The 23,722-nt window shown below is 42.9% G+C and overlaps 1 protein-coding gene across 4 annotated transcripts in view; it reads left to right on the top strand.

The window, feature by feature from the left end:
* The first annotated feature begins 1,243 nt into the window (after positions 1 to 1,243).
* Positions 1,244 to 23,722, top strand: part of ANKRD6 (ankyrin repeat domain 6) — a 36,150-nt gene continuing 13,671 nt past the window's right edge. For 3 of the 4 annotated variants that reach the window (XM_075707160.1, XM_075707159.1, XM_075707158.1), the window contains exons 1-4: positions 1,244 to 1,363; positions 12,046 to 12,144; positions 20,545 to 20,643; positions 21,202 to 21,300. In XM_075707160.1, the coding sequence (XP_075563275.1) occupies positions 1,244 to 1,363; positions 12,046 to 12,144; positions 20,545 to 20,643; positions 21,202 to 21,300 (417 nt within the window). The remainder of the gene's footprint in view (positions 1,364 to 12,045; positions 12,145 to 20,544; positions 20,644 to 21,201; positions 21,301 to 23,722) is intronic. The other variant, XM_075707162.1, reaches the window with a different exon arrangement.

Below are 23,722 nucleotides of genomic sequence, written 5' to 3'. Positions count from 1 at the left end.
AGCAGTCATAGCTTTTATAGTTATTGCTGTTTTGAGGTAGATTCAAAGGGATAACATAAGGGGGAAAGACATTGTATTCCACTATCAATCTCCAGGATCATCTAGTCCCTGTATCAACTACCCTTAGACTATGCAAAGCCTGTAATACTGGTAGCTGATAAGGAGCAATGCGGTGATGTTTCAAGAGAGAGAAAGATAAATCATCTGTATACCCAGTGGCTATCTTGAAGGTGTTTTTCCTTTACTGAAACGATTAAATACCAAAGTGTGAAAAGCACAGGTAAAGCTGAAATCCTCCCAAACTGGGCAGGTTCTGGATCCTACAGCTCAAAGTGATCTACGGATACATTTTCTGGAATTATGTCAGAAATGTCTTTTCAGCTCTGATGGTTCGTTGGATGGGTCAGTGGAGTCTGGGAAGAAGAACATGCTCAGAAATTTGCATGATGAGTGCTAAATCTGAATTGTTTCTGGGGTCAGTGTGGCGTGATGTCAGCACTGCGGGGCGAACATCATTTCTTGCTGACAGCAAAGATGAGTGTTTCCCAGTTGCAGGTTGTGATCCCTCCCAAAGGTGTCCTTGGGATGGTTCGGGGGAGGCTGTGAAGCATTTTATACTCGTGATGGAACCGTCAGCTGCCTTTAATTGCTGACTGCACTCAGCCCTTCCAGGGCAGAGGTTTGTATATTTATATCAGCAGCCAGTAACTATAACCTATTCTTGTTCCCTTGGCCAACACAGGCTGAGCTACTATTAGCAGTGGAGGTAGTTAACCCGTCCTTGGATAATTAAAGTCTGGGAAACCTGGGAGGGAAGGAGAGAGTGAAAGGGGGCCACACAAATACAGGTTAGGCCAAAAGCGAGTTAAGCTCTTAGAAAGTTTAAGGATTTTTGTCCCAGACTAGGGGAATGAGAGCACATTGAAAATGTGCTACTGTCTACATCCCTCCGCACTGCCACAGAAGTGCGATATCTTCGGGAGGCTCCGAGGGCTTTTTGTCACCCCCTCCCAAAGCGATGCGAAGACGAACGCTCGGGGAGGAGCTGCTGCAGTGCTTCCGTCTCTGAAACCTTGCTGACGGCAGTGTTGTTTTCTGATCCACAGGTCCAGAGGATGGCATAGCAATAACGTCACCGTCCGGGGAGCTCGGGTCCTTCCTCGCTTGCCTGCATGCTGCTTGAACCGATCCCAAGCCTTTGTTTTTGGACTGAAGAAACCTGAAAACCTTTCTCTTCTAATTCATGAGCCAGCAGGATGTGGTCGCCTTGCTTTCAGAACGCCTGCTTGTAGCTGCCTACAAAGGCCAAGTGGAGAATGTGGTGCAGCTTATCAACAAGGGTGCCAGGGTAGCGGTTACCAAGGTAACAAGAGAAAAACGCTTTGCGAAATCCCTGGGAACTAACATAACTCCTAGACCATTGTCTGGGAAAATGCCCTCGTAGCTTTACCATTCGGAATGTGACTGAGGTTAGTGTTTAGATGTCCTTAAAGTTTATACTTAATAGCTCACGTGAATTTACAGTATAGTGCAGGTCTTGTATTTATACACCTCCCAGTGGAGGCAGCTGTGGTGAACGCAGAGTCCTTAGAAACGTAGCGTATCGGCAGAGGGGCAGCGACGTTTTTCAAAGCGTGCATTGACTTTTGAACACTGTGCGAACCGATGAATGGAGCGATTCATCACTGTTGAGGGAAGGCGGTTCAGAGTGCCCATCCTTCTGGGTGAGGGGAGGGGGGAAGCCACCTGTTGCGGTAGGGTAAAGGTATGCAGAAAGCGTTTCTTGCTGATGAAATCTCTTGATACAGCGGCCTCGCTTATACCCAACATCTTTGTTGATTCGTGCCTTGTAGTCCCCAGTCAGTTCCAAACTTGGGGGTTGCAAACTGTGTTCCCTGTACCTTTGAGATAAAGTCAGCATCAAAGGGTTTCTGCTTAGATATTAATAGAGTTCAAACTGATATTCACCTATTCCTGACTCTCAACATGTTATAAATAATACTAGCATATAAAAGATGTCATAGAAGTGGCTGTTGCAGAGAAGGTTTGATCAGCAAAAACCCTTAAAAGGAATTAGGTAAGTTAGATCTTCAGAGCTGTAACATGAAATTTGGGACGTCCTGTTTTGATGAACTATTGTTCTCCATTGTGTCTAGTTTTATTTGTATTTCCATATTGGTTTTGAACATTATGTATGTATGGGAGCTAATATTTACAGATAGAAAGCAAATGTGAATACATTTGATAAGTGATCTGTCTTTTCCTCTTTTTATCTGTCAGTGACAGTTGTTTTCAATCCCTTTGCAATGTTTGAGTTGTAGATAGTATTTATTTTGAAAGCTGGAGTGATCCAAGGACAACCAGTGTTTGCAATTTTGTTTGCCAAAACTAAGTGGCCTCTTGCTGGTAGATGTAACAAGCACAGATGTAATAAATGTGAATGGTCCCATAAAGATGCCTGTTTGGCTCTGCTGTCCAAGCAGCTCTGTAGCTGATGAACAGCTATTAAAGGCAGTCAGTAATAGATCAGGAAATACTGACTTACAGATGTCTGAATGGTAGCTCGGGGTTTTGTGGTTGGTTTTTTTGGGTTTTTTTTTTTTTTTTTAGATCATGAGCTTTGAGACTGCTGAGGGACCTACCTGAAAATACAGAAACGATTGAAAGGATGCCATGCCATGCTTTGTATAAATTTGTGCATTAATGTAATTTCATATCCAGCTTCTGCTCTGTTTGAACATAAAATGTGGTGTCCTTTGTAATGGTTGCCAGAATAATCATGACACTGATTTAAATATTTCATGGAATTAGTTGCCATAATCCACAATTCAAATGCAAAATTGACACTTTATCATTGTCAAGGTTGTTTATTATGCAATTATCAATGCCTCCTGTTAACTACAATAAGAAGCAAATTGTGCAGCTCTGACATTCAAACACAAAATCAGGTTAATTTGATAAAATGCAGACTTGCTAGAGTTGACAAGTTTTTCTTTCCTATACGATATAGGTGACTTCCTGCTTCTTGCACTTGCTTTGTTGTTCAGTCCTTGAGTGGAAAATCAAAGCAAAGCTCATTGGGTGGCAAAACTGCACCCAGGTGCAGAGTGTTGATGTTGGTAAGCCGTGCTTGCTGGTGGGCTCTGAGGCCATCCCTGTAGCTGACCTGGTGCTATGGGACTGTAGTTATTTTCTAGAGGTTGAGGGTCATCCCCATGGAGCCCAGGGAGGGGGGATGACAAAAGCTGTCCCTCTTGTCGTTCTGGATGCATCCTGGCACATCAGCAGACAGCACAGACAAGGTACTTGGGTAGCCTGGTGACAAGCCCTGCTCAGAAGAGATGAAGTCAGATCAGCAAGGCTGTGGAGGAGCACACAGAGGAGTGGAGAGGCTCTCAGAGGAGCTACCGAGGCTATGTGCGTGGAGTCTTTTGAAGGTGCTAACACACTTATTCCTCCTGTGCTGTGAGCCAGATAGAGGTGAGCTCAATGTGAACCAAGGCATGAGACCAAGCTGCTGCCCTCATCAAAGCTGATCAGTTCAGGCTCAGTAATGTCCTATCCAGGTCTACACAGCATCCAGTTTGCATCGGGCTCTCACCCAGCCAGCTAGCTCTATAGGGAGAGCATGTGCATATTTGCCTATGAAAGGCTGTTTAAACATACCCTGGAAGAGCTTGGCTTGCTAATCTGGTGACACACAAAGGCTGGAAGGAGAAAGAGCCATGTAAAGTCATGGAAAAGGTTGTCACAGGAGCAAGCACATATAAATTAGCCTCAAGTATATTTAAACTGGAAATTTGAAGGGATTTTTTAGCCATCAGAGAGCCAGGTTCTTGTGCAGTCTTTCAATAAGCAGAACAGGCGCAAAATGAGAACTACTTTCAGGATAGGGGTTGTTAATTTTAGGATGAAAATTAGATGGCGTGCTTGTTGTAGCAGAGAATTATTGATCAGGCTTTCAGATAAATTGAAACCGAGAGTGCTCTCCCCTCCCCAAGATAAAACTCATTGCAAATGAAGCATAAAAATAAATTTATTCACATGCATGCTTTAGTTCTCTTATAACTGTATGTCTTCTGCTTTTATTCAAAGTCTTCAGTTTGTTCTGTCAAATTAATTTTAAATTCTAGGGATTTGCTCCAAAGGAAAAAAAAAAGGGGAGGAGGGGGAGTTCTTTGTACTTCTTGGCCAAAATTCTTGCTGGATTCTATCAGAGTTTTATTGGAAGGAGACAGGCAGAGGCAAAGCTCTTTGGAAGGAGGGAACAAGTTTCCACACCAGTTTAGGCTTAAAATTTATTTCTGATACGCATCTGTAAGCATAGACCGATCCTTGTGCAAAAACACCATGCAGAGCCACAGCTTGAAGTGACCAAGATCTAGAGCTAAATGCTAGAGAGTTCTTTATCCAAACCAGATTAATTGAGAGTTCTTTATCCAAACCAGATTAATTGAGCATGGCTTAAGAAAAGTGAAGCATATTTTCTGTAACAAACCAAGTACTATTAAATGCTGGATAGATGGCAAGCTTGTATAGTTCTATTTTTATCATATATACAGAAGGTTGTGTGATGTGGTTAATTGCTGCTTCAGTAAACAACAATTCAGCTGCAAAATAGTATTTCATTTTTGTCACCTCTAACTGTATGATTTCAGAAGAGCAACAGTATGAAAGAATCAAAATTCAATGGAGAATTGGTGTGTCCAGGTGTTCACTTCAGTGTTTCCTCAGGGATGCACTTGTTTCCTTTTGACAGTGTTACTAGCAAGGCATCAGGTGGAGTCAATATGGAAGTGTACACTCCAGGATCTTCCCTGACTCTAGTGAGGGACACTGGGGTTCTTTCTGAGGTTTGGGGCCTTTTAAAGTACGTAAAGAAGAGCTGATGGCCAGCAGGTCGCAGCTCTGTTGATGATCTGTCACCAGGGAGCCCAGAGTGGGAGAGGGCTGGTGGCCCTGCATTGCACATACATTAAGCGCATGTCCTGGTGCTGGGATCTCTGCCACCAACTGTGCGGGGTGGTGGCCAAGAGACGGTCTGGATCTCAGTGCGTGAGGCTTCATGGCTCTGCTTTGGGCATTTTCTCGACCAGGGTGCTCTGTTCCTGCTCTGTCTGGTAGGACGAAGAGATGATTTCCATTTTTGTGCCTTTCTGTCTGACATTGTTCGTTCACAGGTGTAAAATTTATACCTGTTTTCTTTATGAAAAGGGCAAAAAATACCCCGAACAACTGATCATACAAATTGGCTGAGCCAACAAGCAGGTGCCTTTGTAAAGTATTTAGGTGAATATGCTGCAAAAGCTGGAAAATTAACTGACCCTGGTATAATTAAGTCTTTTCTGTCAAGCAAGAAAGCTGTCCCATCTTTCAGTCCTTTTGTAGTAGAGCTTTCTTTCAGTAAAGCTATTGACAGCTGCATCTTTGACATTAAAGCGCTGGGACTTTTGCTGAGCTACTCCGCCTTGCTGTCCTCCTAGAATGATGTTTTCCTTTTCCTGGATTATTTTTCTTTCAATTTCTGAGTTGAGATAGGTTAGGGAAAGGGCTGAAAACCATTAGGAGTGGCCCAGGAGGAATGGTAGTAGTGACATCTCGGATCAGGTCGGCTCTTCTCTTGATCTTGTTCCCAGAACAGTGTCTGGAGGATGGAGAGAAGAGGGATTTCGCCTTCCAGGCATCAACTTCTGGTGTATCCCAAGGATACCTGGCTGAAACAAGGCACTTCTGGAGGAACAGCAGCCCTTAACGTGGGCTTGCTCCGTGCCCGGAGATGAAAGTTCCAGGTCTGAACCTCTGCATTATGGCTCCCCAAAACAAAGTATTATTGGGTGTTGGGTTTCACTGGGGCATTGCAGCACAGGCTGTAGCATTCAATAGTGAGAATTAATAGAGCCAGAAAAAGCTGTGTATTAGCAAGCACACACAGAGGAGTGTGCCACTTCTCTGTTAAACATGAAAAAGATTGCCAGAGGAAGTCACAAAGGTAGTACAGGCAGTTTTAATCTATAGCACCATGCGTTTTATGAATATTTTTTCAAAGGGAAGCAGAAAATAGCTTTTCTGCAGAGCGTACCATTAAGATTATAGCTATAAAATTGAATTCTGCGGAGAAGCTATGATAATTCGGAAAAAAACATAGAAATAAAAAGGTAGTGCTTCTGTTTTGATTCAGTAATTCTGTTTGTTTGTTTAATTTAATTTTTGAACTAGTTGTATTACAAACCAGCCATATGGCAACACTTCCGTAATGCTGGAGTACTTGTAGTCTTGTCATTAGGATTTCAACTTCAGAGCGTGTTGAGCTCTCTAAAACAATCTTTTTTTTCCTTCCTTTTTAAGTTAAGACAGAATCAAAGAAATACATTTTGGTGCTTTCATATTTTTGTGCTCCTTCAGTTTGAAAAACTACCTGTCTCTGTTTTAAACAATAAATACAAATATATGAAAGGGGACTAGCAAACATCTAGGGACTTGCTGAATGCCTGTTGAGGTCAATGAGAAATTTCCTTGTGACTTGAGCAAGCAGGTTAGTCATGGAGAACAGTCTAACAAATCATCAGTGTGAACAATGTGACAAGACTTGTTTTTTGTTTTCAAGCTTTCTAATAAAACATGGATCGGCATGTTTTTGTGTAAGTGCAGAATGGATGAATAAATAACAGGCCTTGCGCAGCACAAGAGCAGGGCGAGATGGAGAACTGAATGTGCGTGCATAAAAGTATCTACAAATACATAAACACAAGGAAAGATCATATGGCTTGTGGTGCTAGAGCCCCCCTGTATGGATTTGGTTGCAGAGTGCACACACCAGCAGCTGCTCTTAAGAAAATTCTGCTTTTAAGCCATATGCTATTGACAGCAGCCTTACGATGTCTGGAGGTTAGAATACAGATTAAATACAAACAAAAACCCTGCCCTTGCCTTTTACTGCTGAAATTCATGTGGCTGTTTACTGTGCTTGGCTGCAACCTGATACGCCCCATAGCTATAGCAGCGTGTCATGCTTGTTGGAAGTTGCAGCCTTAGTGCAATAAGTCCCATTTATTTTGTCAATAAGCCTGTGACACAGGAGGATTTGTACAATTTGTTGCCTGCTGAAACAATTATTTACATTTGAATAGAAGTCCAAATTGCATATTTTTTTATCTGAATGACTGCATTATTGGTTCATTAATTCCAAGTTGTAGCAGTCTCTCATTTGTATTTCTGTAATAACCCCCAAACCATCACAGTTCATATCTGGAAATGCTCACAAGCTTTTAAGTCGGTAATCTGCATGTTAAGGAGTCTCTGGTTTTAGCATTGTCTCCTTGCAGTAAGCATCTATAGGAGACACTCTTGTTTGTATACGTTTGCTCTCCCACTAGGACCCATGCGTGTATTTAGGTAAGTCCCCTCTTTGGTGCTGCAGTGGTGAGTGCGAAATGTCTTTATGGAGGAGACATGCAGAGGAAAATTTGTCTGCCTTCCTTCTCCTTCCTCCTAGGTATTTTGGATAGGATGCCTTGTTGTAAGAGAAAAATTTTATTTAAAATAAAAGTCCTATTAGCCCGTCAGCCGTCTCCTTCACAGCTGATATAAGGGGCTGTTGGTTTGACTTGCAGACATGAAGGAGAAGATCAGAGGCAGGCAAGAGCAGCTCTGCCTGTTGCTGCTGGGGCTTCCCACCATGGCACGGACCTGTTGAAAGTTTCTCTCCAAAGATTGTGATGCTCCAAGTTTGTCATCACAGCATGAGGGGCACCCAAATCGCCTTGGTTTTCCCTCATAGTTTGTTCTCAATAGATGTGTGCGTGCATATGTACATGCATACCGATGCATATACGTGTATGTTTGCGTGGGGAGGTGGGAGTGTTTTTCCAGTGTTTGTGTTGCCTGTACTGGAATACTGTCCAGCTGTACCGCCCGTCTCGGCTCTCATTTTGATGTTACTGGGAAGAAAAAGAAAATCTGGCATTGCCAGTTCTTGCAGGGTTATGATTAATCTTGAGATGATCAGTGCTCTTTCAAAAGCCTGAGCCTCTAATCAGTGTGATGTGCTGGAATTGAACCTCCTTTCCACTCTCCCATCCAAGGTAGGGTCATAGTGTCCCTTTATAGTGGGAAAAGCTCAATGCCTGCATGTATGCAGTAGCTCTGGTCTCTGAAGGTCTCTCTCTAGGGGTCTCCAATAGGTGGGATGCCTCTGAACCTATGTTTTTGGATAGAGAATCTGGAAACACACAGACCTTCTGGAATAAAAGTAATTCTCTAGTCTTCTGTTTCAATAACTTTTTTTTTTTTTTAAATGAAAAACCTGAGTTTTGGGGACGTGGCTGAAGTTTTTGAACGCTTGGGGACGATGACAGGGGAAACGCACAGTTAACGTGAATCTCTGTTCGCTGAGTGACGGGAACAGCCAGGCAACCCTTGCTCGCAGCTCTCCCTGGCCCCGCTGCGGCCTCCTCCTCCTCCAGCACCCGTCTCCTGTGGCTGGCCATGAGCACGGGGAGGCTGCCCAGCTTTTGGGAACGGGGGACGGGTTGGTCTCAGTGTCAGGAGAACTTGGTGCTCGCTGGGGTGAGGGCAGCCTCCTCCGGATAAGCCAGTTCCCTGGGGTGGCTTTATTTTAATGTGCCTTAAGGCACTGAACGGGCAGGTGAAGGTCGTGTGATCTGGATCCTCTGCGGTTTTGCAACCTTCTCTTGTGCTTGTGCCCTGCCACCGGGCACGCTCTGTGTGGTGAATGCCTAGGAAGGTGTGTTGGGCGAGGAAAACACGTCCCTTGTATTGAAACAAACTCATACTCTGCTTTCATAGTTTATTTTTAACACAGTACCTTTGGCTGCACCTCAGCATTTTTTTCAGTGGTTAGAGATGGTTATCTTATCAGAAAGTTTCCCTGCTGGGATATATTAATGTAGTCAATACTGTTTTCCTTTTACAGTATATGAGCTGGCTTCGAGTTGGGTTTGTTTGGGATTTTTTCTGCTCCATGCACAGATTGCAATAAATTCTTTCCATGATATATTAGTAACCCGCTGGGAAGTGAGACGCCTGGATTAGGTGATTTACTTATTGCCATTAAGTAATGTAGAAAGTCAGAACCCATAAACCTGAACGTGCTAGAGCACATATTCATAATCCAAACATATTGTTCATAGCCGGGAATTATTTCTCAATCTGTTTTTTTTTTTTTTCTTCTTTTTTCCTTTGTTTTTTTTTCTCCCCCCACCCCCACTCCCCCCGTGTTGCCTGGAGACTTTTATGCCTCCTGCTATTGAGTTACCTGGAACAGCGACAGAGCCCTGGCTCTCCTCCAGGCTGATGGAGGAGGAAGCGTGCTTGGTGCAGGTCCGTGCCCTTTGCTGCAGGGGCGGGTGTTTAGGGACTGTCCTGGTTTCGGCTGGGATAGAGTTAATTTTCTTCCTAGTAGCAGGCATAGTGCTGTGTTTTGGATTTAGTATGAGAATAATGTTGATAACACACTGATGTTTTTAGTTGTTGCTAGGTAGTGCTTCTGCTAGTCAAGGACTTTTCAGCTTCCCATGCTCTGCCAGGTGCACAAGAAACTGGGAGGGGGCACAGGCAGAAGAGTTGATCCAAACTGACCAAAGGGCTATTCCATACCACAAGGCGTCATGCTCAGTATATAAACTGGGGGGGGTTGGCCGGGGAGCAGCAATCGCGGCTCGGAACTGTCTGGGTATCGGTCGGTGGGTGGTGAGCAATTGCATTGTGCATCACTTGCTTTTTATATTGTTATTATCATTATTATATTGTTATTATTATCATTACTATTTTACTTTATTTCAATTATTAAACTGTTCTTACCTCAACCCAGGAGTGTTTCTCACTCTTACTCCTGCGATCCTCTCCCCCATCCCACCGGGTAGGGGGAGTGAGCGAGCGGCTGCGTGGTGCTTGGTTGCTGGCTGGGGCTAAACCACGACAGGGACCTGTGGCCAGGTCGAGTGAGAAGCGCCCAAGCAGCAGGCTGGATGGTGCCCAGGGGCAGTGGTGACAGCGAGCCCTTCCCACGCCTTTGGCAGGGCAGGAATGGACAGTGTTACATTAACAGTTGGACTCGATGATCTTGAAGATCTTTTCCAACCTGAACGATTCTGTGATTCTGTGATGTTTCCCACGTGGGAACAAGCTGCTGCTGCCTAACAGGAGACAACGTTTGGGTTTTGAGAGACCCATGCATGGGTGAGGACTTTTCCCTTAGGTCTGGCCCTTCAGGTCAATCATGTAGCATAGTTAGTCAACTTCTAACGTTTTAAAAGGATGGCACGACTAGTCAGTAATGACATGGACATCTTGTCCCCTGCCGTTCTGTGGATTTCAATGCTGGCTTTCCTTTTTGCTCTGAAGAGGCTGAGTTCCCAAGGCTTTATCAGCTGTGTGGGTATGGGATTTGCTTTGTGAAAACAATCCTGTCTTGAGCTTGGTTTTTTATTTACTTGAAGTTGCTTTCCCACTGAAGAAGTTGCTTAAAACCTCAAAAGCTGACTGTTGCCTTCTGCTTACTTTACTACTGTCAGCCAGCTCTTGAGGTGTTTGCTCCTTCTGTAGGTCATGTATTAGGGCCCTTTACCTTCCTTTGCAGGGTAGATCTTTGCATGGAAAAACAGACAATCACAGCAGCAGTAATGAATAAATATATATCTAACGGATACAGGTGAAGAGGAATGTAACTCTTCTTTATCTCATAAAATTGCCGGTGGAGAAAATGGGATTCTTTATGAAGATGCTCTGTGATTTTACCAATGGCTGGAATCCTGTTGTCTTAAATGCAATGAAATAAAATTTGCAATGAACAGTTTTAGAGTGTTGCTGTTTAACAGTTCTTAAGGTGTTTCACTTTTCATGTCAATGCTTTGAGATTTTATACACACACATACACATAAATACTTTCTAGAGGAGGAGTTAATTCTTGATTCTCCCTTATGAGTTTGCTTTTTCAGGTTGTATGGGTTAAATTTTTAAGGAATCGCTTGTTGTAGTTCTCCTCTGTTGTTCAGACTGCCTCTTACAATCTCTTCCCTCTTTGAGCCTCTTTTCGCATTGATTCTTATGCCTATTGTAGGAGAAGCAGCCTATTACCTTTTCCTGAAATGTGTTATTTTAAATTCTGCCAAAAGATGATCAAGCAGGGCTCAGTTACAAGTAACTATTGTTCTCCTCTTGCAATTTCACTTAGATTTTTGGAACCCGTTTGTTGGGGAGATGCTATTTTCTAAAAGAAAAGATTTTACTGTCAAATTTCAATCTTTTTTTTTTTCCTCCTAAAACCATAGATCATGTATCCATCTCACTAATTAAAGCTTTTCTGTCCTTCTGTTTATTAGGGTACTGTCCTTGATTACGCTATAGATTTAATTACTCATGACTATTTTGTACTCTTACTTTCATGTGGATTAGAGCTTGGTAATGTTTAAAAATAAGTATTGTCTAAAAACCCTGACAGTTCTTTGGCAAAATGAGGTTGGTTGTCATAAACATGAAGTCACTTGGAGTGACTACAAGTCTTCCATTCCTTTTAAGGGGAGCGTCCATCATACACAACAGTCCAGTAATTCTTATTTCTATTGCAAAGATGGTACCCATTATGATATATGGATTAGCCTGCTATTGCAACTTTGTTGTACAGAGTGAAGTTGAAAGCCGTTAAAAATTCTGCGTTCCAGAGGGACAGAAACAAAAGGGTCATGAATTCTCTTTAGGCATGGACACAAAGCCAGATCTGAACTTGTAAGGAAATAGCTTATATCCACATTATATAATATTATATAATTATTATATTCACATAATATAATATCCCTTTTGTCGAGTATCATCGGGATAAACTGAAATGTAGAAGGGGGAGGAGGAGTTTTCAGCATACACAAAACTAAGGTAAAGCCTTTGGTACACTAATATATGCCAATTGCTGCTATTGCAGGCTTCAGAGAGAGAAGTATGAACAGAAGAACGAAGAAAAGAGAATAAAATTCTGGTCAACAACCATGCATAAAAATTCACCTTAAGGTATTATTATTTTCTTCTCATTCATAGCATGGCCGGACCCCCCTGCATCTTGCTGCCCACAAGGGTCATCTCCATGTTGTCCAGGTTTTGTTGAAGGCAGGCTGTGACCTGGATATTCAGGATGATGTAAGTAGATACAACCTTCTTGCTTGGGGTGGAGGGGAAAATGTAATTTACAAATAAGAGTAGACCTTCACTTCTTTGAAGTAGGATTAAATTAAAACAAAATCTGTCTCTGTATTTTCTAATTTGGAGATGCAAAACTGCATGGGAGACAAAGTAAAATGTAGTGGTTTTCAATGAATAGCTTGGTCCTCGTGCTCAAGAGCTCTTTATAAGCTCTGGTTGCGCCGGGCTGGTGTGAGTAGCAGTGAGAGTTATCGTCTGCCTTTTGGTGCAGAAATGAAGTAAGAGCTTGTTGTACCACATGGGAACCCACTGGAGGATGTCAGGTAGGGGACGCGATCCATTGCGATGTGTTCCTGAAGTGGGAGATGCTTTTTGTGTAGATGCATGCCTCAGTGTACAGAATATTGAGTGGCTGCCCAGAGCACTGTGTGGCATCGCAGGAAAGTCGTCCTGTTGGCAGCTGCGCTGGATGTGGGGGTGGTTGCATCTGTGAGGCTGTCGTGTGGTGAAGCATCAGCACAATGAAACCAGCTTTGAATTTAGCGAATGGCAACGGTTTGTTTTCATTTGGTAAAATATGTAGTTATTGGAATTTCTCGGTTTTCCATAAGAATAGTTCTAATCTTGGACCAGGCTTTAAGGCACATTGGAGTGATCGGTAACGTGGTTTTAGTTGCCTCACTCTGATGAACAAAGGTGTAGGCTGAAATGTGCAACAGCAGTTGAATAACCATAACTTCTTCAGATTCGTTGCTAACTTCTGATAGCATGCTGGAACTAGTTTAAGGACGGGTTGCTTTTGTTCCCCCTCTAATAAATAAGGTACAGATTCTTCAAAGGACCTAGAGGTCCAAAGGTGGTTAGTAGAGGCACCTGTATGACTATTAAAAGGACACTGGAAATGCCTACGTGCCTTTTGAAAATCCTCTTAGGCATTTGTTTGCATCTAGAGAGTCTTAAAGATCTATAGAAATTGGAAAACTGGTTTACTTCTCTGCATGAGTAGCTGCTTCCCTGTGAGACGTGCGCAGTCTGTCGGACAAGCTTAGGACTGAGGTACTGGTGCAGCCAGCTTTCTACGGGGAAACTTGTTTTTCTAGGAAGAAACTTTGCTTCCTGCGCTCTTTATTCTTTCCCTATGCCCATCTGTGAAATGGAGCAGATTTGCAAATGTAATGGGAGTATCAGTTTATTCAGATGTATCCTGAGTATGTTTTTCGACTTCTCCCAGCAAAAATGATTCATCAGGTATTTAAGACAAAATTGCAGGTACGTTACAAGTACAGTCAGTTTTCCTGAGAAAAGCAAGTTGCTGCTCTAAGAATGCAAGAATTTCCACTGATCTGGTCAAACTGGGTTTCTCTGAAAATTGTTTTTTTGAATAAGTCTGGGGTTTGGGTTTTTTTTAATCCTCTAGGAATAAAATCTAGGCTGTTTATAGGTAAACATGATAGCCATAATGGAAAAACAGTAAATCGGTGTTTAGCATCAGTGCAGCTTAGCAAAGAGTAAGTGTCTTGCACTGTAGGAATATTCAGCTCATGGAAGACCTATTTCACGTGCCTTGCAAACTTCTCGGGGGCTTTGTTCACGACAACTGGGTACCACTTCTAAATGTGGTGACTAATCTGAACAGAATAGATGTGTGCTTGATTCACAGATGCTGTTTCTTTAAAATGTATTTTGATTTTAGCTCTGTATTTAGTACTAGTAATTTTGCTGGGGTTGAGGAGAGCCTCAGGAGTTGCTGAGTCTCAGAGGGTGTGTTTGGATTTGTCTCAGAGGAGGAGGAAGGCTAAAACTCCAAGTGAAGATTTTTGCTTGTGAAAGGTATTAACTAAAATATTTCTGCTTTCCTTTTACATAGGTCTTCAAAGAAGGTTCTCTATTTATGGTTTCTCCTCGTATAATTCATTTTTATACTTGATTTATGCCCCACAGAATACATTCTTATTCTCTTTTAGCTGCAATCTATTGATTATGCCTTCGGTCACTTGTACTGTGTGCTTATTTGGCAGTGAAGGCATCTTAGTTTGAAGTGTTGATTAAGATCTGTATGTTTCATTGCTGTTTTTCAGGAATACAGATTTAGGTTCAGAGATTAAACGCTCATGAGAGTGGGGAGTGTCTTATTTAATTGAAAAGTAAATTACTTAGTTGATTTTTGTCTGTGGCATTATTGTGATAATACAAAAAAAAAATCCAGGTTCTAAAAAGATGACCTATATTTTATTTTTCTAAATTACAAGAGAAACCTAAACACATTTTATTTTGGAGTTGACTCTCTTTAGCTAATGAATGAATGGAAGACTTAACTTTTCATCTGCCACATGATAAGCAGAAACTTAAAAATTGCTAAATGTTGTGGAGAGATTAAAACACTCACTTCATGTTCTACAGATACATTCTTTAAAACACGGTAAGAGCCGTAAGAATTAGTTGAAGAATGACCTCCAGTGGCCTGGAGTGGGATTATTATGAATTTCAACCGGTGGAGTCCAGCTCTGTAGAGTACGCCACCCCGGGAGCTAACTCTTTCCTTCTCCCTGCCAATACTGAAAACTCTTACTGGGATCCCAATGCCATCTCTGAGTGGTCAATGAGTATCCATACAGCACACACCTCAGAAATAGTCAAGGAGAAAGTTGTCCCGGTGAAGGAAATCAAGGACGAAAAAGATAAGAGAAACCAGAAGAGAAAGGCTAGGAAGGAACCTAGAAGATCAGAAAGAGAGAAGGAGGTTAGAAATCTTGTGCATCAACCCTGCCTTGAGCTTGATGTCTCCCATGGCTGCATGCTGCGAAACCTTGGCCTGGCGGTCTGGCATGACCGAGCTCTTCTGTGGTGCATGACTGCATGGCGGGCTTTGCGCTGGGTGCTCGGCAGCAAGCTTCCTGCCCTGTATGCGCTCTCTGAAAGTCCAACGGGGAAAACAAGTTAATTTAAAAAAAGGGCCTAAGGCCCCGAAACCTCCCTTCTGGAAGCTCCAGTTTAAGAAGCAGAAAATTGCTTTCAAATGGAACAATAACCCAGGGTTCATAATAATTTCTAGCTGAATGTAAATATGCGAAGTGGCTTATTCCTGTACTCCCATTTCAGTCTCATTTAGGCTGTAATTTGTTTCGTTCATGATTATTTTTTCATCTCTTGATCACTTCTGCTGGTCATGCATCATCATTTATCGTTCAGAGTGAAGTTCTTACTGTGTATCATGATGACTGCCTTTCTTTAGCAAAGGAGCAGGAGAGCAGCACAGTGACATTGAGAAACACTTGGGCACATTCAGTTGCCGTTGTGTACAGCTGCTTCAGGGTATGCACATATGCTTGTATGCTCCTGCAAGTGTTTAACACTAGGTTGTATTTTAACTTTAAAATATGTTGAACTTTCTACTGTGAATTTAGTGGTTTGATTCCATAGTATAAGACTTTGCAAGCTGGACAGCACTTCATATCAGGGATTGAAGGCATGAGTTTTTGCTGGTTATTTTGGTGCAATTCTCCTGTAGCAAGATAGTTTGTTTGGTGATTTCGGCAAACGTGGAAAGACAGCGAGGAGGCAAAGCGTGACACTGGAGAGGGGCTTTAAAGGAGATTGTACAACTGATGGATGCTCTGGAGAATAGGAGTGTGCAGGAAAACAAAGTATGGTGGTTACAGTATTTTTTAAATCAGAGAAAGGAAAAAGTAACATGTATTACAAACTAGGGTAAGCAAAATCTCGTTACATTTGGGTAGTAGAGTCTATAATAGAGATTCCAATAACTCAGGAGAGCTGGCGGAAGTACTAATATCTACCTGAAACCCTTTTGTAAATTGCTTGTGTTGCTTCCTGTCCCTTGGGGTGAACGTCAGATGTAAAATAGATGCCTATCCAGTTTCTAGGTGCCTGGTCCCAGTGGTTGCATCCACTGCTTTAAGTTAGTCAGCAAATGAAGAAGCTCCAGGAGGTAATTGCAAGCACCTGGACACTGAGCAAGCACTACTGGCCTAGCCAACATAGACGTGCTAAAGGAAAGGGGTAATGCCAAAATCCACAGAAAAGGTCAAGATTTAAGTATCTGCCTTTCTTCAGGACTCTGAGCCTGTAGCCCTCTCCTGAAGGCAGGCGTTTAAGCTCTCTGTAAAGAGCACAATTTCACCCTTTGGAAACGTACCTGTTGGTGCTGGGCCTTGCTGTGCAATAGCCCCATTACAGGTAGAGCACGCAGGGTGTGCAGTCCTTCATCCTCTGCACCAGGGGATGCAGACTCCCATCCTGGTCTCCCACCAGCATCTCCCTCTTTCTAGCCCAGTGGATACAGATGTTTTTCTTAAAGATGGAGCACTTTCAACACAGCAGCGCTGCCATGGCAAGACAAGCTTGGCAAGTACCATCATCTCTGGGCTGCTGCAGAAGAGCCGGTGGCCACCTCCTTTGCTGGCCTTGTTTCAAAGGGTGGTGGGCGTATCTGCAACTTGCATGGAGTTTCTTCCAGCAAGTGTGCAGAGGGCACTCAGAGAGTTAGAGAGAGAAGGGGAGACAGCTTCGTTAGGGGCTGCAGCAGTGCTGGGTGCGTGCTATGCGACGACCTCCTCGGTGCCACCACGACTGCGGTAGCCACGTGGTAACCACGACAGCGTGCAAGCCAAGGTGACCGGGGTGTTGGAGTGGAAGCAGCCGAGTTTGAGTTGCTTTCAGGGCTAGGCAGCAGCTGAGGATGGGGATTTAAGATGCACCATTGTAGACTTAAGTGCCTTACTTCTACCAAGCCTCACTTAAGCACCTAAGTGTCTTTTTGGTTTCGGGCCCACACCTGCATTTAGGCAGAGTCTTGTTTCTGTCAAGGTCACATTTGGGTGACATAGTACTGGAGTTATCTCTCTTCATTGCTACTGATCTGCAGTCTGTTCCTAAGGCATAAATCACTTACACATAGGATCTTAAGTTGTGCCCAACATAATAGTCTGGGCAGTTCATAGGCATTTACCGGTGCAATTTATCTCTGAGCTTCTGGAACAGCCCCCTAATGCCTTGCTAAAAGCAGAACTGGTGAGTGCTTTCAGAGGCAGTTATTTTAGCAGTTAATAAAAAGATACACGAGTCAGTGATTACACTGTCTGAAAATTCACACTGTGAAAAAAATGTAACTTGTCTATTTAATCTGACTCCATAAGAGGCAAGATAGGGGTTTGCTTCTGTGCTAATGGGGAGGCAAGACAGGTTAGAAGCACAGTGGTGCAGGCAGTGTTATTTATAGGTGGGCTGTGCCATCTGTGGCTGGGTCACTCAGTGATTTACACGCAGAGACCATTGCAATCTGGTGGTTCAGCTTCCACAGCACCTTAAGCAGTTTAAGGTTAATGTGTGTGCTGAGGCCCAAGGGAACGGTTGACCAGGTCCTGCCCTGCTGGCTGAAGGGCCTGGGGGTGGTAGGGACCTTGACCAGGACATTGATACCTGCCATCTCTTCACTGGGAGGTGCCTCCATGTTTGATATTGTGCTGTCAGCAAGACTTTCTGAAAAAATCATGGACATTGGATGTCTACACTGTAGCAACAGAAGTCTGTACAGGAAAATCATGTCATGATTCCACAGCAGAGTGTGAAGCACAGTCCAGGTGAGGCAGGGTTTGAGATATCTTTTGATCCTTCCTGTTATTTGGATGAGGTATTTTTTTACCTGGTCAGCGTGCTGGTTGGACCTTACTCTGAGATGCCTGGCTCTCCCCATGCTTCTGTAAGGAAGATGTCAGCACCAAAGCCCACACCTTGGGCAGGAGGCATCTGAGCCTGCCATCTGCGGGACTTGTGTCCTTTCACCTACCCGGACTTCCATTTCAGGGACCAGAATATGGTATGAGACAAAGCCGGGGCATGGCTGAAGCCATCCCAGTGCTAATCTGCAGCCTTGGCAAATGGCCCCCCAGCACATGGGCTGGGCTCCCCAAGAGAGACCTGCTCCTGCAGCAGTGAGGTGTGCTTCCCACTTTCCAAATATGTGTTTGTTTTTAATTTAACTGAGATGCCATTAGAAGTAGTTGTCATATCTACAAACCCCCAAAAGCTGAAGTGGCCTTTGACCTCAGCGCAATTACTGTGATGGGGTTGGGCTAACAACAAGAACAGCCTTGATTTAAACTGGCCCAGCAAGAAGATTCTTAATTACAAACTAAATCCAATACAATCCATGCCTGCCCCCAATTTGGTCTTCTCCATGATCAATTTTGCAGATTGTAATGAAGTAGGAACCAACCATTCATTGTTCAGGCTTCATCCATCGCAATGGCAGATGTCATCTTGTTTTAGTCTTTATTATAATATCTTCTGTAGTTTTGCTGGTGCAGCAATACCACATGGCAGGGATAGGTTGGTGGATTACTTTCCACTTCATGGTAGTCAGAAAAAACAACCTTTGCACTGTCCACACTACCCATTGCTGCAGTAGCAGTAGGTGTGCCAGTCATCAGTACCATGCGCTATCGAAGGAGGGTGTTAAGTTCTTCTCCAGCTTGTTAGCAAGCAGATTTCTGTGCAGTAATAGTTACTGGAAACTATCTGACACTGGCACTTGTGAGATGGTATATTTTGGAAATTTTCCGTAACATTTTTGTTATCTTTAAATTTGGAATAAATACACAAGTTCAGAGAACTTGCAGTGCTGTCAGTTTTCCAATACTTCATGTTTTTTCTGCAAGTCCCAGTTCCTGGAGCCATTATTGTCTTTGTTCAAAATCTCTTAAAATACATTTCCAGTCTTAATAGGGACAAGAGCAAAAGTAAGAATATGTGACCTCTAGAGACAAAACATAGATGGCAAATCAAAAAAATAAGAAGTTCTCAACAATTATTTTAAAAATCAACTTCATGATTATAAGCCAATTTCATGATTTACTGGTGGTGGCAGTTGGCATTACAAGGGTTACTGACAGGTTGTGGTTGTCAGTGCTTATTTTTCACTTATGGATTAATAACTATTTTGGTGTCATTAGCACAGAAGAACCCCACCAAGAGCAATTTTTAAGTCAGCTGCTAATTGCTTTTGAGGACAAATTATTCAAATTATCCAGTTATCTAAAGACTTGTAGACTGTAGGACAGAAAATACAGAAATTCCTTTAGGTTTAGTATTTAATATAATGAGGTATTATCTTATAAACATTTGTAGCAGAGAAATTTTGTATTTATTTAGGACTAGCTTCCTGCAAGCTTTTTTTCTCAGCATACACTGCATATCTCTGCCCTGTGTGTGTTTCTGGTGACCATTATCTAGACAAGTAGAAGTGGATTGGATTCCCACTCTGTTTATTCATCCCCCAAAAAGGCTGTGTGCAGCTTTGAAGCTAGTCTTTGTGCCTGGACTTAGGCTGTGCTTCAGCATTGCAGGCTCAAAGCAACTTCAAAGAAAAGCCAAGACCGTTTTTTGTGGCAGCAGTGGAGCTACTGCAGCTCGTTTTCCCATCGGCTGATGTCTTACATCTCTGCACGCTCCTGCATAAATCCTCCTATTCCCCCTCTTTTATCATTGTCTCACCAACATGCACATAAAAATACACAGATAACCCCTGATGTGCAGGGCCAGTAGTTGTGTTTCCCTAGTCTTCAGTTTCTGGAATGCTTGTAGAAAATTAATCTTGGGCTCTCTAGCTCAGCAAATGAGTTCAGCAGTTGTTAGAGGGGAGATAGATGGGCAGTCAGACAAGATGACCTCATCAGCATAATTTCTTTTGGAAACTTGGCTGTAAAGGAAATAAACTGATGTAAGAAACTTGCTTGTTGCTGCTACATGGGAGGTCAATGAGAAAAGAAAGTCGTTTGGACCTCAAGGTCGCTCAGTTGCTTGAATGAAATAAGTTGATGGTCTTGCAGTTGTGGTCCTCATCATAAAATTGCCTCCACTCTTAGCACTAATTGGTAATTCATCAGAGGTGCTGAAGAGACCGATCTCATCTCATGCTCCTTATCCTAAGCAGGGCTGATGGAGCAATCAGAGCCAAAACAGGAGAGCCTCATCCAGTTAGTGTAAGTACTGGAGGATCATTATGATGAATGACGACAGCCTGTAATTCCCTTTAGTTCCCTACAGATACTGTTGATTATTAGACACGTAGTGCCAAATGTGTTAGATTCACTGCCTTCTAATATTACCATATTTTTAGAATGCTTCAGCGCTGTATATAGGATTGTGATGACTTGCAAACTTCTGTAAACAGTTGGTTTGTAGCTCTCTGATACTTTCAGTAACTTCATTAATCTTGGAAACTTTAATGATAGCTGTTCATGGGGACTGTTTTCAAAGGCAGCTTGGATTTAACAGTATGTGTGTTGAAGATGTAGCCCCTGTGTGTGTGGTATGCATTTGCATTGAGTCAAAATGAGGTGGGAATGGTACCGACTACAAATTTGCCTCTTTTTGCAGGGGGATCAGACAGCATTGCACCGGGCTGCTGTTGTAGGGAACACCGATGTTATAGCAACTCTGATTCAAGAGGGGTGTGCTTTGGACAGACAAGACAAGGTAACAGGCAAAAGCAAAGCCCTGTGGGATGGCAGCCTTGCCAGCCAGTAATATTAAGGTCTCAGAGGGAAAGTTATGGTTTATACTGCTGAGTAAGTATCTGATGCTTTGAAAGTAATTGCAACAGGTACATTGAAAAAAAGCTGTACCATCTTTTTAATATAAATTACTCAGTTATTTTTTTCTATCAGGCTGGTAGGTTTTGATTTAAGAGTCTGGTCTCAGCTCATTAAGGGAGGAATTAAAGAAATGTACAACCATACTATGCCCTACGTAAAACACTACACCGTTTCTGTTGATTATCCCAGTAATAGAGAATCCCAGGCTGTAAATTTATTTTGGGAGTAAATATAACTAATTCCAAGTTCCAAACAAAAGAAATAACAATACTTTTAGCCTCTTCTGAAAATAAAATAGAAAATAAGCTATAAGGAAAGGAAAATGGTTTATTTTTTAAGTGACCAGGTGGGGCATGCAGCTGCTGCGTTCTGAATGTAACGTTACCCTGCATGTGGACACAGCACCCTAACCTTCTCCTCTTGTGTATGTGCTCTTCAGGATGGGAACACCGCTCTTCATGAAGCTTGTTGGCATGGATTCAGTCAGTCTGCCAAAGTGCTGGTTAAAGCAGGAGCCAATGTTCTTGCCAAGAACAAGGTGAGACCCATGCAGGAGGAGCTTTCAGTTCTGGTGTAATGTGGCTGATTCTCAGCACTGAAGATTTCTGGCCATGGCATTTCTCAGCGGGTGGGGGACCAGCTCCTGGTGTGATTTTTTTCTTCTATTTTTGCACTTATTATGCCTGGATGGTTCCTCCACAGGCATTAGGAAGTCCGTATTTTGACAGCTGATGCAGGAGGAACTCAATAGCGCATTGAGTGATACATTAATTATGGCTGAGAAGCACTGCAATTCCTGTGAAATCTCCACGGTGCCCTAATTTATACTGAGTGGATTCATTGTGATTGGTTTGATTTAAAATGAGAACGAATCGTACTAATAGGAAAATGGCATTCAAAATCCATTTTTTTTTTTCCAGAAATTAAATAGCCAAATGCACGTAAGCCACAGAGGGAAAAATGTAGTGTATCTTTTGTTAGAAAGTTCTTCCTAATACATGAGTGTAGGCTCTTACCAAATCTTGTAATGAACCTGGATTTTCTTCCTTTTGATATTTATAATACCTTGAGAGCAGTTTAGAGGAAAGAATAACAAAGCAAGGGGTTTTAGTTCCACTCTAATTGTAATACCTGTGGGAAACTTGTCTTCAATTCGCTAATTCAAAAGTTAATGGAATTGTCTAGAAAATGGCAGTAGCAGCCTATGGTGTGAGCTGAGTTAGGGTTTGGACCGCTGTGCTGATGGTTTGGTCAGATCACACGGTTAGCACCATGTCCTTCGTTACAGGCAAGAGAGCTTTGGGATGGCTTTATGGGATCCCTGAGCATTTTTTTGGAAAACGTGTCTCTAAAATGACAACTGAAAGGGGCTAGTAAAGAAAGGGAAGGAGGGAGACAGGTGGCCAAGGTCCAAGATTTGGACTAAAAAGGCACATTGCCTGGGCGTAGTGTCTCTGTATGTGCATGTGTCCATATATCCAGTATATATGCATATGTTTGTACAATTGTGGTCAATTTGTGGTCTGTAGTTACTGTGACATTATTTTATATCTATTCCTTCTTTTATATTGTTCCAACTTCCAATTTTTATTTTCTGTAATTATTTTTTGCTGTAATGTTCACCTAGATTTGTATCAGAGGTACTTTAGACAACTTCCCATGCTTACACATAACAGGCAATAGTGCTTGACTTCATAGTCCTGTGAATCATTATGCTCCGTATGGCCATATATATGGGCACACTTATGTACAAAAGTGTGGGCTTAAGATGCAAGTCTGGTTATCCTGCATGCTTGGATGCCTCACGGTATTAGAAGATTTAGCTTACAATACAGCGTATGTCAACTGTTTGGAGACAGCCTCTCTTGGAAAGTATGTGCACGGAGTAGCTCAACAAGGTTGATGTCTGAAATATGACTGGCAGACTTTAATACTGCGTGAGCAGCTCCTGCGCTGGTCTTTGATGTCTTACCCACACAATCCTCTCCCTTTGCATTTCACCATTTGGGTGGTTTTTAATGGACAGGATCTTTTCTCAGGAGCCACTGAAAAATGCAGAAATTATGCATGCTTGCACACATGCACGTGCTTTTGCCCCTTTTGCTTTCAAGAAAAATGAAGAGCTTAATTCTGCTTAATCCCAAAATGGTTTCTCTGGTCTCTGAACTTTTTATGTTACTGACAACAAGGCATAATCTTTCTGACAGCTTTTCTGGCAGCCAGGGCTGAGTGCCATGTGCAGGAGCACTCTATGGGCTGTTGACTTCACCTGGGCATTGTGCGATTATGGCTGGATGGGACAGATACAGGCTGCTAGGTTTGCCAAACCCTGCTAAGCAGCAGAAGATGGGAGGGATTTGACTCTGCATTTTCTGTAACTCCTGGTTAAATACCTCCTGGGACTGCTTGGGGAACGCTTGTATGGATGCACTTATTGCAGCACAGCACCTTGAGCACAGTGTATAAAAGAACAATGTGATTGAAGATGGTTTCTATATTAAGTGAAGTGGAGAGGCCAGACAGGACACCTGGGATTTTAAAGGCAAGTCAGGCAGGCGTTTGAGGAATGGGACAACATGAGGGTAAACCACCTGGGTAGCTGTATTCCTCCTGTGCAGCAGTCACCCTGGAGATGCAGTTTATTTTCAGTCAAGTTGGCTTAATAAAAACTCTTCCACGGTAATAGATCATCCCGTGAGATCAGTTGTAGCCTTCTTTTTAGACCCTCCATCAGTCTACATTTTGGTGACGATTCAGTAGACCAGTGAAGACCCCAGATCGGTACAACTCGGACCCAGTCTCCCTCTCACAGAAGCTGGTGAGAGATTCGTCACCCCGTGGGAGACGAGCCAGATGAGCCTGCTCTGTGAGCCCTGACCCCAGGCACCGGCACCGTGACTTCTCCCAGCATCGAGGTCCTCGCCCATCACCTACTGCGCAGGACCTCTCTGCCTTCCCAC

The sequence above is a fragment of the Pelecanus crispus genome, chromosome 3 (assembly GCF_030463565.1).
Source record: "Pelecanus crispus isolate bPelCri1 chromosome 3, bPelCri1.pri, whole genome shotgun sequence".
NCBI lineage: Eukaryota > Metazoa > Chordata > Aves > Pelecaniformes > Pelecanidae > Pelecanus > Pelecanus crispus.
Note: the sequence above shows the minus strand (reverse complement) of the source record. Positions and strands in the feature narration are given on the sequence as shown.